Genomic DNA, 16825 nt, shown 5'->3' on the forward strand with positions numbered 1-16825 from the left:
CCCTGGACTAACTTCTATTTGCATCAGGTAACCAGTGACACAAATTAGTTAGTAGTTCTTCTTAATATGGTTACATGATGGTCATGTGATTTTTTAAATCCATAAGAACCAACATATGTTGGTCCTCTGGGTTAATTTGGCAGATATAAAAACTTCATGGAGTTGTAAGGAAGAAATAAAACCCTAAGGAGTGTTTTTGCAACTAACCCGAACCCCAAGCGGTTTTTTTTTTTGGCAAAAAAAAGAGTACTTTAGTATAATTATAATACGAGTAACATTTAATATGTGTTTTATACATTTAATTATTGGAAAACCTGTATTTTCCAAAGTATTGTTGTTACATACGGTATAATATATGCATTTTTAATAACTATATAGGCAAGTTATATTATCACCAAGGAACCCACATATGTTACCATGGTCCACGAGAACAGCAAGAAAATTTTCTTCCATTAGAGTGGGAAATTAGACCAATCCTAGAGAAGAAAAACCAAGAGCAGCAGTTTTTACCCTTAATCAACAAGATATGTAATAAATAAGATGATCGCCTATACCTTGAGTAAAAAATATCCAACTCCAATTTGAGAGCAATCTACACCAATTTTAGTTTCTTCATCCAGAAACAATTTCCATAAAGGAGGATACTGGTTAGGAAGAATTACAAAACCTAGGAATTCAAACTGGTGTGGCCTCCTCACCTGGGCACTGATAGACCAAGCTCTGCAAAGCAAACAGAAAATCAAATCACAACTCCAAAAAGACCCAACAAAAAAAAATTCTAATAAAATTCCATGCGTTTCAGTTTACTTTTACTTTACATGGCACTTGAAGATGCATCAGTTGCTATTTTCTTAGCAGTTTTAATGAAGTTGTCAACTTCTTTCCAAACATTAACTTTATTGTTTGCTTGATAATGGTAATGATATTAATTATTCAACCAAAAAATGCTATGCAAATCTGTCGATTTTCATTTTTTTTTAAAAAGGTTTGCAAATAACCCTGGAATGATTACATTTTCATGGAACCTCCAAAGAAATAATTATACTACCATTTGCTATTGAATATAACTACTTTTATTGATGAACAGGCCAACACGAAAACCCAGAGTACAGAATAATCAAATTGGAGGGGGAGAAATATAGGCACTTAATAGATATTCCAAAGTTAAACAGCATTACTGAATAGTATAAAAAGTTAACATGCATTGGAATAATCATATGCTAGATATTAATGTGTTGATAAAAAGATGGATCAGATATGCAACCTAAACATGCATGACAAGCCCACCTTCATGAACAGCATGAGGCAAAATGATTCACGTACCATCAATTCCATCTGGTGAAAGTAACAATTCCGTCACTAAATTACCCATACAACATTTTATGAAGCTAGCTAAGTGTAAGATAATCAGAAATCAAACCATATTAAAAATATATATATATATATATATATATATATATATATATATTTAAGAAAACTACTTGGCATTCGCCTCCTTGAAGAGAGAGGCTTCAAATAGTCAAAACATTTTCTGGTCTAAAGTTCTAGAGCATTAACATAATATGGTTCTCCATAGAGCAATGAGAGATAAAAGGGTGTGATTTGTAGCCTCCATCTAAGAGAGAGAGAGAGAGAATATAGGCTTAGATATGCAGCCTAAATAAATAAATAAAAGGGCCCACCTTCATGGACAGTATGAAGCAAAACAATTCATGTATCATCAACTCCATCTGAGGAAAGTAACAAATCTGTCACTACATCATTCAAACTAATTATACATGACTATCACATGTACAAGAAAATCAAAGAATATTCATTTTGTAGGGAATTTGTCCTGGCTGTGTCACAGTGCATGTACCTGTAACATGAAGTCCCAAAGAACAGACACACCAAGCATCATTTTCACTATTGTTTTATTTTTGCAGTTGTCCTAGCATTAATCCCAAAGTAGTACACAACTAAAGTTCCATTTTCTTTTTCACCTTCTTTGATGGGGAATGTACGTGAATTTAAAGGTGATACTATAGTACTTCAGAACTCAAACTTCAGTTTATTGAGTACCAGTATATAGCAGTGATAACCTGTAAGGTTTGCCACTAAAAAGTTCCCCCGCGCGCGCGCGCAATAAAAGAGCCAAAAAAAAATCTATCTTATTAATGGTGATTGTTTAAAGATTCTGGTGATGAAATTCTCCACCAAAATCTCTCAAAAGTAATTTCGGATCTCAAATTCTACTCCCTGCAACATTGGGAAATTCTTGGGACCATCTCCAAACATTAGAATAGCCTTCAGGATTCTGTCCATATGATGTATTCAAAATACTAATGATTGCTTGTTATTCTTACCATAAGTATCATGAGTCAGATCAAGATCTAAAATATTTATAGCTACAAACATTATATCTAAAAAAAAATACTTTGTGACAAAAGCCATTTTAGCTGACACCAATAAAGGGATTCAAGAATGGACATTCTTAGGGATACAATGAAAATCAGTGTGAGGTGGACTCCAATTACTTAGGGGAAAAAAAACTTTGCAAAACTACAACAACAAAAAAATGCTAAGGTTTATTCAATCTGATTCGCTAGTTACCAATACAAGTGGAACAACAGTCATGATAGCATTGGTTCTATCTGAACATTTGCAGCTATGAATTCCCCTCCCCCCCCCCCCCCCCCCGCGTCCCCACACACACACACACACAAACAACAACCAAGAAAAAGAAAAGGGCCTAGAATTCAAGGGTCAATTTTCAATGTCAACTTCAATTCTCTTTCTTTCATACACACTACAGGTCAATCGACAAGTATTGAACGCAAGCAAATACGGAAATTTCTATGGGGATTTAATTAGTAAGAGGAGCAACTACTCACAATCAAGAACAATACAAAAAGAGGCTAGGGTCCAGGAGAGGAGCAGCAGAGGATACCCTGTGAGAGAGCTCGGCTACTTCCGTCCAAGCTCAGGCAGGACGTCATCCTTGCTGTGGCCATGGCGCTGTGTAGAGGCATCAGAGATTGAACACCACCGAGTTCTGATACCGAATTCCTACCCAAATCAAAATACATACAGCTACAAACAATGAGGAGAAAATTCAAACATGTGAATGGAAAATGATTGAACAAATGTGCAGGGCATTTGGCTTATGAGAAAAAATGTGGGAAAAGATACAGAACCCATGTTGAAATAAGAAATCTCATCTATATAATATATAGTAAATGGAAGCGTCAACTCTTTCGTAGACTCTTTCTTATGTTGTCACTTAGGCTTTTGAAAGTACAAATTTTTTCATATCATCATTATATATATAAAGATCATGTTAAACTTGGTGTAACTCTTAGTTAATGCCAGTCACGCCACTCAATAACTTCTTATTCACTGGTGGATTATTCATTCTTGTTTTTTTTAAAGCACATGACAACTTCTATATTAATCAAATGTTATTTGCAATTCATTCTATAAAAACACGTTTTGCTATTCAACCTAAATACTCATGATTTGTTCATAAAAGGCGCTTCAAATTTAAATATCTTATAAATTATTCATCTCTAATTAAACAATCTAATGCTAAACAAAATATTTTTTTTTCACATGTCAGTTACTTAGAAAGTCAGAATTGACTGTTTTATTATTAAAAAAAAAAAAAAAACAATTTAACCAAAAGTAACACTCCATAATTAAACCTAGGAAGCATGGACACGGGTATGAGTATGACACGGCGCTAAGGGCACTTTCTAAAAAATTATAACATGACACAGTTTGTATGGCACAGGTACAGCACACTCCAAATGAAATCTCCGTGCTTCATAAATTCGAGACTAAAATTAGCATATTTTTAGCTAACTCTACTCTCCTCCCCTCTACTCTCCCTCCTCCCCTCCATCCAAACGGGCCCTAAAATTTTTTTCTTTTTCACACCATCGTTATAATATATATATATATATATATATATATATATATTTTTTTTTTTTTTGAAATTTGATTTTTCTTACATGTGAATTACTTAGAATTCACTGTTTTATTATTTAAATATTTGAAAAAACAATTTAACACCAAATTATGAGAATAATAAAGCAATGTAACACTAACCAAAAGCTTAATTAAGTTACATTTAGTGTTACTAAACAAATTATAATATAATGACATTGATATAATAAAGCAACCTAATACTAAAAAAAAAAAAAAAACTTTACAATCAAATTACGTTGTATCATTTCTATAACATATTGAAAAAAAAAAAGTAACCTGCCTGGTAAAAGGAGAGAAACGACGAGTGGATGGTCTGGTTGAGGAAGTGGAAGAAGGAAACGACGTCGTAGAGGGGCGGAGCCTTGGTTTAACGGTTGATTTGAGGGACGAGAGGAAGGTTCTGCCGATCACACGTTTGCAAGTGGAAGCCATCATCAAGGTTTGGTGGAGAAAGAGAAGAGAATAGAAGAGAAGGGAAGAGGGGTTTCACTTTCACCTGTGTGTGTGTTTGTTTTTTTAGGGGTTTATGGACCTTTTAAGCTCCTGATCGGTCTTTTAAACGAGAGTAAGTAAAAAATATAGTTTTGTGGTTACTAATTATATTATTTGACAAACAGAATTAATTCCTAATTTTAGTCACTGATCACTAATCTCACTACATGTTTCTATGATATAAAAAAAAATATAGTTTTATTATTGATAATAATATTTCAAGGCAAAAATGCAGAGTCTTTTGGGTAAATATTGGTAAAAATGAAGTTTTTTGGGGTTATAGTCACTGTTCGAAGTTATTTGGGAAAATGAGGAGAGAGAGTGAATTTCGGCAACAGTGTTGCCGAAATTCGAAGAAAAGTATGAGAGAGAAAATCCAAACTGAGGAGAGAGAAATTTTGAGAATTTCGGCAACAGTGTTGCCGAAATTCCTTCTGCCCAAACCCTGCCCGCTTCACTGAGTGCCCATGCGCGTGAGTGCCAAAAGGAAAAAATAAAAAAGGTTTGTGGCAATCCCATTGCCGAAAATGGAGGGAAAAGAAAAAAAAAAAAAAAGAAGAGAGAATTACAGCAATGGGATTGCCGAAATAGGGGGGAAAGAAAAAGAAAAAAAAAAAAAAAAGTGGCCATGTAGTGCCGAAATAGGAAAAAAAAAAAAAAGGAAAATTCGCAATGGGTTGCCGAAATAGGGGGAAAAAAAAAAGTGGCCATGTAGTGCCAAAATAGGAAAAAAAAAAAAGAAAAAAGAGGAAATGTGACAATGGGATTGCCGAAATAAGGGGAAAGAAAAAAAAAAACAAATGTGGCACTACATAGCCACCTTTTTTTTTTTTTTTTTTTTTTCCCCTATTTCGGCAACCCCATTGCCAATTTTCCTTTTTTTTTTTTTTTTTTTTTCTTCTTTCCCCCCTATTTCGGCAACCCCATTGCCAATTTTCCTTTTTTTTTTCCTTTCCCCCCTATTTCGGCAACCCCATTGCCAATTTTTTTTTTTTTTTTTCTTTTCTTTCCCCACTATTTCGGCAACCCCATTGCCAATTTTCCTCTTTTTTTTTTTTTTTTTTTCTTTCCCCCCTATTTCGGCAACCCCATTGCCAATTTTCTTTTTTTTTCTTTTTTTTTTTCCTTTCCTCCCTATTTCGGCAACCCCATTGCCAATTTTCTTTTTTTTTTCCTTTCCCCTCTATTTCGGCAACCCATTGCCAATTTTCCTTTTTTTTTTTCCCCTATTCGGCAACCCCATTGCCAATTTTCCTTTTTTTTTTTTCCTATTTTGGCACTACATGGCCACTTTTTTTTTTCCCCCTATTTCGGCAACCCATTGCGAATTTTCCTTTTTTTTTTTTCCTATTTCGGCACTACATGGCCACTTTTTTTTTTTTTTTTTTTTCTTTTTCTTTCCCCCTATTTCGGCAATCCCATTGCTGTAATTCTCTCTTTTTTTTTTTTTTTTTTTTTCCCTTCCCTCCATTTTCGGCAATGGGATTGCCACAAACCTTTTTTATTTTTTCCTTTTGGCACTCACGCGCATGGGCACTCAGTGAAGCGGGCAGGGTTTGGGCAGAAGGAATTTCGGCAACACTGTTGCCGAAATTCTCAAAATTTCTCTCTCCTCAGTTTGGATTTTCTCTCTCATACTTTTCTTCGAATTTCGGCAACACTGTTGCCGAAATTCACTCTCTCTCCTCATTTTCCCAAATAACTTCGAACAGTGACTATAACCCCAAAAAACTTCATTTTTACCAATATTTACCCAAAAGACTCCAAAAATGCAAACACGCAATTTAAATTTAACTAAAATTCATTTATTTTATTTAATTTTGCTTTTGTTCAACTAAGCCTTTTAATTAAGGTTTTTTTTTAATTTTTTTTTATATCAACTTCTGTTATTTTTTTATGATTTGAAAATTATTTTTTAATAATTAATTGAAATTTATAATTTTAAAAAAATTTTAAGGAAAAAAAATTAAAAACTTAGACATTGTATTAATGGAGAGATTTTAATTGATTGAACTTAAAAGTTGAAATGTAGAGGATTCAATTAAACGAAAGTAAAGTTAGATAGCTGAAATGAATTTTGGTTAAACTTAGAAGGTGTAATTTTGCATTTTTACCTATGGTGAACTTTTATAGGTTTTTGATAAATTGGAGTTATTTTGTAATAGACTTGTATGTTGTTAATGTTCTCTATCCAATTTATACTATATATATATATAAACAAATATTCGTGGGTTTTAATTAAGTAGTAAAATCTATTATAGCTTAAAATACTATTGAATATATATTTTTAAGTAGAAAAGAAGCAAATATTGCAAGAGTAGATAGCTGGGAAAGTAAGGGAAAATATGAAAGCTAAAAAATAAAGTTCTGATCACAAATGAAGAGAAGCATGCTTTTTTATAGCTAGATACATACACTATTTGAATAGTGAGAGCAGCAAGAATCACAAATGAATAATGAAGAGTAAATTTGGATTTTTTTACTATTCATTTTACCATGGTAGATCCATTGAAAGTAGGGTGAATACTGTAGATGAGTAGTGTCATGTCTGGTAACAGCAATAATGATTTTAGCAATTTTGTCGGTATGTGATGACATTAGCAATCTTGCAATCATGGGGTTGAAGCATGAATCAGTCCTCTTTCTCAGCTATATTCAAAGTAACAATTGGGTCATGTCCACCTAACAACATTGTGGACCATAAATTTTACTTCTCTAATTAAAAAAGGTATCAAGATTGCTGGGATAGATAAGTTCAAGAGTGAGTAAGTTTGCGTAAACTCATTGGATCAAATTTGCTCTTTTTAGAGGGTCTATCTACTCCTACACTTCCTTTTGTTTGTTTCTTGTCCACCAAATCACATTGCAGCAAATTTCTGCAAAGAGGATTAGATTATGTGCTTCATCTTAAGGTACTTTGAGAACCCTCCAAGGGTTTAAAACAGTCTTAATCCAATCAACAATGGAGGAGTTTTCAGCTCAATGAATTGAAAAGGCCATGATGAATGGTGACATAGACCATGCGATTTGAGCAATTTCTTCCTTCTCAATGCAAAGAAGACAGCTACAAATGAAAACTTCATTTATCATGGTTCAAGTAATAGCATATAACCCAACTTTGCTTGCAAATGTCCCTATAATGGCTGACCAAAACTTCTTTTTTTCGTAAAACCCACCTTGCTACGTGATCATTAGAATGAGAAAGACAGTTCTGGCTATCATATGTTTAAGAAGATTCTTCTACTTGATTTCAATATGTTCTTATTGGAGATTAATATAGGGTGAGCTCTAAGAAAAACCAAATTTTGCGAACTCCACCCGACAAAAAAATTCTCCACAATTAACTTACTATGCGACTCGATAAAAGTACGAACCTAGCAACCTACTAAGTCAGTTCACACAAAGCTGCTTGGTAGTTCAAGCCATCTAGATCCATCCCAACCATTCCCGCCCTATTGTAAGATTAACCAAGCCTCTAAATAAACAACCTGCTTACAAAGTTTATTGCCTGGCTCACAGTTTTGCCTATACATTTGTTGCAAGCTCATCGTCAAACAAAAAATTAGGTGCAGAGAATATATGCAAAATGGTGAGCGATAAAGAAAGCTTGATAGAGCCATAACCCAAAAAACTGAACAACACAACCGTTCATTTTCCAGTCTTTGCATGAATTTTCATTTCTACAACCAAATCTACTTTAAAAAGTACTTGCATTCTGACATTTTACCAAGATGTTATCCATAAAATTAAGCTACAACAATACAAAACCAAAAAGAATTGAAAGAGAAAGATTGCCTCAGCTAAAAATTACAAGCATGACACCAGAAAGTCCACAGCAACAAACTACAAAAACATTCTCCCCCCTCTTTTTTCCAAAAAGAAACCAATCCTAATCCTGGTCACCCTGACCTTCATCTTTGACAAGCCTGATCATGTCATCAATTCGAAGAATTGTTATTGCTGCTTCAGTCGCAAACAGTCAAATAGGTAATTTCAGTAAACAACCTTAAGAGGCCATTTTAAATCTATATAATAAGTTTGTTACAGCAGCATTTGTATGTTTGATAACATTTACCTGAATTATCTTCACTTTACTCATTGCAGGCTCAATGACTCCAGCTTCTAAGTTGTTACGAACTGTTCCCTTCAAAAGGTCCAGTCCCATGCTGCAATAATTAAAGAACCAAACCAATTAATATGGAATGGCAGATCATGTGACAAAATTTCCTTCAGACGCCAAAAAGTCCACATTATGAACTCTCTCTCTCTCTCTCTCTCACACACACACACGTGCACACACATAGCAAAAACACAAGTTATTATTATACTATTACCTATTACACTATATAACACTATATGATTGTTCCCTCAAAACAATATTTTTGTTTTATTGGTAAGTTAAATATGCAGTGAGTTTTGAACAAACCACCCTCCACCTTATTCTAACAAAGGGAAGGAAGCATCATTTGAGATAGAGCTCATCGGTGTTCCTCAAATAGTAGTATAATATAATGAAGTAAAGAATTAACTCTGTACATTCTGCATACGCATTCCATAACTGTCAAGCTTACCTAGAATGAACTGTAACCCACGGTAGCAGAAATGTGGTAAACACCTGAATGGAAATGAATTTCTTAGTGCGATTAGTTCCAGTTTAGGGAAAAGAAGAAGAAAAATAATAAACAGTAACCTACTCGAAATGAATTTTTAGTGTGATTAGTTTTAGGTTACAGAAATTGCAGAGAATGGCAGGGAGCAATAAATCGCCCATTGCTTTAATCCAGAATGCCACTCACAAGAGCTTCAAAACAAATACCTGGATAAATGCTTCTTATCAGCTTGGGTTTGTGCTATGGTATGGTAAGCCCGTAGTCTTGCAACTAAATCAGTGGCATCCTTAGCAGCATTGACAGCAAGCACCTGAAACAAACACATGTTATTGTCTCCTCAATAATATCGGTGCAGATGGGGTCTTATATCATGCACTCATAAATTATAGCAAACCTTTGGGATAATTAACAGAGATTCGGCAATTCAGCAATTGCCAACTGTTCACGGGATCCTAAAGTTGTAGCAAGGCACTCCAAATACCCAGACAAGGCAGCCTCAACTGCACCTCCACCTGCAACCACCTGCAACCACCTGTACTGCAATATGACAATGAAAAATATGAAAACCACATAGATAAATGAATTCTAATTTCTCTTTTGATTTTTTAGAAAACATTGCACACAACTCCCAGACTTTTTTTGGGGGAAAAGACCCGGGGGGCGGGGGGGGGGGGGGGTAGGGGGAGAGAAAAATGTCCTATTTGATTCTTGAGAGAAGAAGAAAAAAAACAATTAGGAAATAGCCCATTTGAATCCATGAGCAGCTAAATGGCAAGCCTTGCAAGCGTGAAATGACTCATGAAGATGAAATAACTGATAACTCAAATTTTTCTGAATAATTTGATATGACTATCTTCTAAAAGATTTTGCTCAACACCAGAAAGATGATACAATTTCACATTTCTAATAAATTAGTAACTTCTCTCTTGTCTATTTTTGGCGGTTACTGGCTGGGCTAGAAATTAAGTCATGCCAGAGTGCATTGATTCGACACTAAAGAATAACACGAGAACATATATGAAGTTCTTTTCCAATCTCAAAAGATTCTGCTAGTCTGGAAATGACTCTCTTGTGCATAAGCATGCTTTAGCAATTAGCATGCCAGGCCTAAAAGCTTGTCAGATAACCAGATACCTAATATTTCAAATTTCACGATAAGATTTTGGTGATGGCTCGTAGATATTTCTTCAATTGCAATTCTTTAGGCTACTTCATGTCTTCTTCCATGAAGTAGACTCATTTCAATAAAATAATCGTTACATAAAAAAAAGGGTTCTAAATATCCTCATAATTAATGTAATGACTGACGTAGGACAACCACAATAGTATAATAGAACAGAAAAATGATAGGATAAACCCTAGGAGTCAGCACCTAAGGGCTGCTTAGAGTCAGCACCAAGCAAACTGGAGTCGGCACCAGTATAAAAGAAAACAAAAGTTTTTTTATAATTCTCAAAAATCTGTCTTACAATAAACAGAAAAAGTGTTTAAATAGCTAACAATACAAAACCCTAATTATTAAATGTTCGGGCTTGCTTAATCTCAAGCCCAATAACTAATAGGCTCCATCCATAAGACTATAGGTTGGGCCGTCTTCTTTTTGCTCTTCCTCTCATACGTGTGTATAATTGGGGGCCTGTATCTTGTGTCCGCACCAACTCCCCCCGGGTGAGAGGAACTCGACCCCGTCGAGTGGAAAGCTGAAGAGCTTTGATAGTACTCTAGTAAGGCAAGATCCAGTCGCTGTAGCTCATCTCTAGTAATCCATGTGCAATCAGAATCTGGTCGCCCGCGCCACCGAACTAGGAAACGGTGAACTCCTCCATCCTTGGTAGAAACAATTTGCTCATCTAAAATAGCATCAATAGATTTTTTATGTGCATAGGGCAAATTTAAGGGTAAAGGGGTAGGCGTAGGGGCATCAATAGGATTAAGCAAATGCTCATCAAAAGGAGTATCAAGAATAGCTGTAGGGCTTTTATAAGCAACTAGATCCTCAATATTAAAGGAGGAGCTAATACCATAATCATGAGGAAGGTCAATGACATATGCATTTGGGCCCATTCGTTTCAATACCTTGAACGGACCGGCACTACGAGCCTGCAATTTCTTAACGGTCCCAGAGGGAAACCGTTCAGGTCGGATCCGAATCATGACATAATCTCCTACCTAAAACTCTGCATGATGCCGATGAGTATCAGCATGAATTTTATATTGAGAATTACTTACCTGAATTTTTTTGTGAATCTCAGTATGCAAATCATGAACATGTGCGAATGCCTCAGCAGATTCAGAAATCCTAACATGTGGGGACATGGGCAAAAGATCTAAGGGCTTCCAAGGTGTATATCCATGCACAACCTCAAAAGGACTAACGCCTATAGACCTATTGACAGAGCTATTATATGCAAGTTGGGCTATAGGAATAATTGAATCCCAATTTTGATTGGCTTCACCCACTAGACACCGAAGGAGGTTCCCTAGGCTACGATTAACCACCTCAGTTTGACCATCAGTTTGAGGATGAAATGTCGTGGAAAATTTCAATTTGGTGCCTACTAAATGCCACAAGGTCTTCCAAAAATAACTCATGAAGCGAACATCCCTATCAGACACTATGGTTTTGGGGAGACCATAAAGCTTGACAATCTCATCAAAGTAAAACTTTGCAATTTTAGAAGCATCAGAAGTCTTAGAACATGGTAGGAAATGAGCCATCTTAGAGAATCGATAAAAAACTACTAGGATAGAATCATGCTTCCTAAAGGTGCGGGGCAAACTTAGCACAAAGTCCATACTCACATCCTGCCACGGGCGATCTGGCACAGGTAAAGGCGTGTACAGACCAGTGTTTTGCTTGCGATGTTTGGCTAGTTGACATGTACGACACTGACCAACTATCTTGGCAACGCCCCTCTTAAGACCAGGCCAATAGAATTGATGTTCCACTTCCTCAGTTGTCTTATCTCGGCCAAAATGACCTGCAAGGCCTCCTGCATGTATCTCCCAAACTAGGAAATCTCTCACTGATGATTGAGGGATACACAACTTGTTGGCTTTGAACAAGTAACCATCCTGAAGGGTATAATCATCCAAGACGGGACGTGAAGCATTACTTAGGCTAGTGTAGAGCTCCCCAAAATCTAGGCATGACTGATAGTCATCCTTAAGTCGTTCAAACCCAGTGACCTTAACACTCATGACTGATAGCAAAGATACTCTTTGACTTAGTGCATCAGTAGCCTTATTCTCAACACCCGCCCTATGTTTCACCACAAAGTAGTAGCGTTGCAGAAATTCAACCCAACTATCGTGCCTAAAATTTAGCTTCTTTTGGGAATTGAGATAGCGCAAAGCTTCATGATCAAAGTAGATAATAAACTCTCGAGACAACAAGTAATGGCGCCAATGCCAAAGAGCTCGTACAATGGCATAAAATTCTTTGTCATATGTGCAGTACTTTTGCTTAGCATCATTTAACTTCTCACTGAAATAGGAAATTGGGTGGCACTCTTGACTAAGTACTCCCCCTATGCCAATACCTGAGGCATCACATTCCACTTCAAAAGGCTTGGTGAAATCAGGGAGACGCATGACAGGTGCCTCAGTCATCTTCTGTTTTACCTCCTTGAAGGCCTTAGTAGCAGCCTTTGTCCAAGTAAACTCCCCATGTTTCAAGCAGTCAGTGATGGGGGACATAATGATACTAAATCCTTTGATGAATCGGCGATAAAAGGAAGCGAGCCCATGAAAGCTTCGAACCTCATGTATAGTTTTGGGCTCGGGCCAATCCATAATTGCTTGAACTTTCTGGGGGTCGGCAGAAACTCTTTCAGATGACACTATAAAACCTAGGAAGACAACTTTATCTGTAAAGAAAGAGCACTTCTTGAGGTTACCATATAAACTCTCCTTCCTAAGGGTTGTGCAAATTTGAGTTAGGTGGTCTAAGTGTTGCTCCCTAGACTTACTATAAATGAGGATATCATCAAAGTACACAACCAAGAATTTTCCCATAAAAGGCTTGAGCACTTGAGTCATCACTCTCATAAAGGTACTAGGAGCATTGGACAATCCAAAAGGCATAACCATCCACTCATATAAACCATCTTTCGTCTTGAAGGCAGTTTTCCACTCATCACCAGGACGAACCCTAATTTGATGATAGCCACTTTTCAAGTCTATCTTGGAGAAGATCGTTGCTCTAGCCATCATATCCAACATGTCATCCAACCCAGGGATAGGAAAACGATACTTCACAGTGATCTTATTGATGGCACGACTATCAACACACATCCTCCAAGTCCCATCTTTCTTTGGAGTTAAGAGTGTAGGGACTGCACAAGGGCTCATGCTCTCACGAACAAAACCCTTCCTAAGTAGTTCTTTTACTTGCCTTTGCAACTCGGGATGTTCTGCAGGGCTCATTCTATAATAAGGCAAGTTATGTAGGGTCACTCCGGGCACAAAATTTATGGCGTGTTGGATATCACGCATAAGTAGTAAATGATCGGGGAGTTCCTCTAGGAAAACATCCTTAAATTCCTGGAGCACGGACCTCACTTCTTCAGGTTGCTCCTCACAGGTCTCTCCATGAAGTTCCCTAGCAACCACGACAAACACAATGGATTCCTGAACTGCTACCCTTTCAAATGCCTTTGGGCTTATGATGTTCAGACCCTTCGCCTTCGGCACTTCTAGCTTCTTGCTCATGTCGATTGGCTTGGGTTTCAAAGGATTAAGCACAATCTTCTTGCCTCCAAACATAAATGAGCAAGAATTGGATCGCCCATGAAAGGTGACATCCAAATCATAAAGCCAAGGTCTACCTAAGATAATATGCCCTACATCCATGGGAATTACGTCACACCATATTTCTGCCTTGTAGGTGAGGAATTGTAGTGGGACAACACATCTTTCTTTTATGGCTATGAAGGAAGTATCCACCCAAGAAACTTTATATGGGTTAGGGTGTGGGATCAATTTCAAGCCTAGGCGGGAAACAACGTTAGAGGACACCGCATTAATGCAACTCCCACTATCTATAATAACCTTGCACGTTTTGTCTCCACACTTAGTGTAAGTCTGGAAGATGGCACTTCTTTGCCAATCATCAGTTTCCCTTTGTTTTGTCAAAGCACACCTTACCATATTCACTCTAGGGACACCAAAACAGCCTTGGAATCATCAACCTGGGGAGAGATGGCTCTAATGCACGTGAGGTAGCTAGGATCATCTTCCCATTCGGCCTCAACATCTTGGACTTCTTCAGCATTTGGATCATACACTAGCTCTTCAACATTTTTTTACCTTTTCATCATTCTCTTGAATGACAAGGGTCCTAGAGGGACATCTAGTTGCGACATGTCCAATCCCATTGCATTTGAAGCATTGGAGGCGAGAGCCTAATCTTGAGGGCTCATTGACCACACCTTTTCCCTTGTCCTCTTTTTGTATCGAGATGCTATTGGGGTTGACCTTAGGGGGTAAGGCAAGTTTAGGTTTGCTACCAAAAGGTTGAGGGTTGGGAGGAATGCTTCGAAGCTCAGAACGTCGCCAAAAGATAGATTTGGATGCTAACTCACAATTCCTAGCAAGGTCATAGGCTTCTCTTAAGGTGGTGACTCCTCGGGTGATAATCTCGCTTAGTAGGTTAGCATTTAAACCATTCTTGAACCTATTGAGTGTGACAACCTCTTCCTTAACTATTCGAATTCGCCTCTGGAATTTCTTGAATTTCTCTATGTATTCGGTCATAGGAGCAGTGCCTTGTCTTAGGTGATCCCATTCCTCAAGGAGGGAGCTCCGATAAGTTGGAGGAAGAAAATTCCTCGAGAGGGCGTCCTTCATCTCCATCCAATCAATAATGGGGGGCTCACGTTGTCGCCTAAGGGTTTCCTCAAGGTCCTCCCAGAAAAGATCAGCTCTCCCAATTAACTTCATCCTAGCATACCTCACTTTCCTATTCTCAACCCAATGGTAATAGTCAAAGAATTTCTCCATTTGACGTAACCAATCAGTGAAAACCCATGGGTCTAGGCAGCCATCAAAGGTGGGTGCTTCTATCCTTTCCTTAGACATCCTATCATCATAATCCCTAGGACCATAGTGATTATAGTGATCATGTTCAAAGTGTGGAGCCCTATTAAAGTGACCATTGTTATTTTGCCCAAGTATGTTATCTCCTTCATGGTTAGTGGTCTCTCTTTGAGATGTTTCAATTTGCTCTACCCTATCCAGCAAATCACGAACACTCTTGGCTAGGTCTTCTATGGTTTGCTCTAAAGAGGGCCTAGATTCGGAAGTGGATTGATGTTCAACGTTTGACATGACGCGACCACTACGTAGATGCATGCAACACAATATTTATGAATGCAGTTGAGATTCCCAAAAATTCAAGTAATCAATTCTCAATGTAAAATTAAAGGTCAAGCAAGAGTGCATGTAGAGACTAGATTGATGAATCAAAGAAAGGAATTGCAGACAAATAGTGACAGTGTTCACAATATTAAGAGATAGCCCAAATAAAAGTCAAATTCCAATAAGCTCCACAATTAATAATAAGAATCAGATATTTAAAAAAAAAAAGGTTTTTTGTTTTTTTTTTTGTTTATGGAATTTTAGAGTGGGTACTGAAAGAGGACACAAACAGTAAAACAGCTAATTTGAGCACAAAATGGATAGGATAATGGAGTATGGTGGGATATGCACATAAAAAAAACATAAAGATAATATTTTTTTAATGAGACAAAATTGAATCCACCAAAAAAAAAAATAGAGTCAGAATTGTACCCTAGTCAGTGGCTCCACTTATTGCTCTAGGTAGCCAAGGGCTGCTCCTCAAGTAGTGAGTTGACTTAGGCTGAGTGGACCTGTGGAAACAACTTAAGCCCAATACAAGTAATGGGCTGTCACAGCAACAGTTTTTTTTTTTTTTTGGTGCAAAATAATAAAGTACACTGTTTGACAAAAGAAACTACAGACAAAAGAGCAAAGTGCAACGGCAGGCCTTAAAAAACAAAAACTTAAACTACAGACTAAAGAAAGCCAAGAAACTAAAAAGAACAAAATCTCGAAGGTGAAAAAAAAAAAAAAAGGCTCGGCAATGGGCATGCGTTGCTAGCGATCAACGACGGTGGTGGCGCGAAGGTGGGGAAGGCAGCGGCGGCTTGAATCATGGAGGAGTGGCGGCGGCTGTCTCGGATCTTAGCATCGGCGGTGGTCGCCATCCTTAGCAGCGGTGGTCAAGGGTGAAGCGTTGGGTTTCGCAGTGGCTGGTGGCTGGTGACTGTTGGGTTTCGCGACAGCTGGTGGCTGTTGGGCTTCGTGGCAGTGGGTGTTGGCGGCTGGGTCCTTCGTGGGTCTCTGCTTCTTCTTCTTTTTTTTTTTTTTTGGGGCTGTGGGTTCTGTGATCAGAGGCGGGCACGGATGGTGGTCACCGGCTTGGGAGGCGCCGCTGGCTTCTCCGTTGGTTTGGGGGTGAGAGACTCATGTGGGGCTTACGGGAATACACGGATTGCAGGGGCTGGCTTGGGCTTGTTCAAGATCTCATGGGGCAAAAATTTGAAAGGTACTGTCATGGTTGGCTTGCTCTTTTTTTATGGCTTTGCTTTGACGTGGTTGTCTACGGTTATGTAGAATGGACCGAAAGTCTGCTCTGATACCAAAACTGACGTAGGACAACCACAATAGTATAATAGAACAGAAAAATGATAGGATAAACCATAGGAATCAGCACCTAAGGGCTGCTTGGA

The 16825-nt window shown here is 37.6% G+C and overlaps 1 protein-coding gene and 1 long non-coding RNA gene across 10 annotated transcripts in view; both read right to left on the reverse strand.

Annotated features, from left to right (window-relative positions):
• Positions 1-427: 427 nt before the first annotated feature.
• Positions 428-16825, reverse strand: part of LOC142614955 (protein NONRESPONDING TO OXYLIPINS 2, mitochondrial-like) — a 36661-nt gene continuing 20263 nt past the window's right edge. Inside the window, exons 2-6 of one of the 9 annotated variants that reach the window (XR_012840617.1) lie at positions 4250-4408; positions 2930-3048; positions 1683-1730; positions 1288-1335; positions 530-720 (exon numbers count right to left, since the gene is read on the reverse strand). Coding sequence is in view for 6 of the 9 variants with exons in the window: in XM_075787605.1 (XP_075643720.1) it covers positions 2898-3072; positions 4250-4404 (330 nt within the window). In the remaining 3 variants the exon portion in view is untranslated. Of the gene's footprint in view, positions 721-1264; positions 1336-1682; positions 1731-2873; positions 3073-4249; positions 4482-16825 lie in introns of those variants that run through there. The other 8 variants (XR_012840615.1, XM_075787604.1, XM_075787601.1 and 5 more) reach the window with 8 other exon arrangements.
• LOC142614703 (uncharacterized) lies at positions 8543-9591 on the reverse strand. Its single transcript, XR_012840515.1, has 3 exons — positions 9466-9591; positions 9278-9381; positions 8543-8627 (listed from the first exon to the last, which is right to left on the reverse strand). It is a non-coding gene; the product is annotated as an uncharacterized LOC142614703 (long non-coding RNA).

Source organism: Castanea sativa, chromosome 11, assembly GCF_040712315.1.
Source record: "Castanea sativa cultivar Marrone di Chiusa Pesio chromosome 11, ASM4071231v1".
Lineage (NCBI taxonomy): Eukaryota > Viridiplantae > Streptophyta > Magnoliopsida > Fagales > Fagaceae > Castanea > Castanea sativa.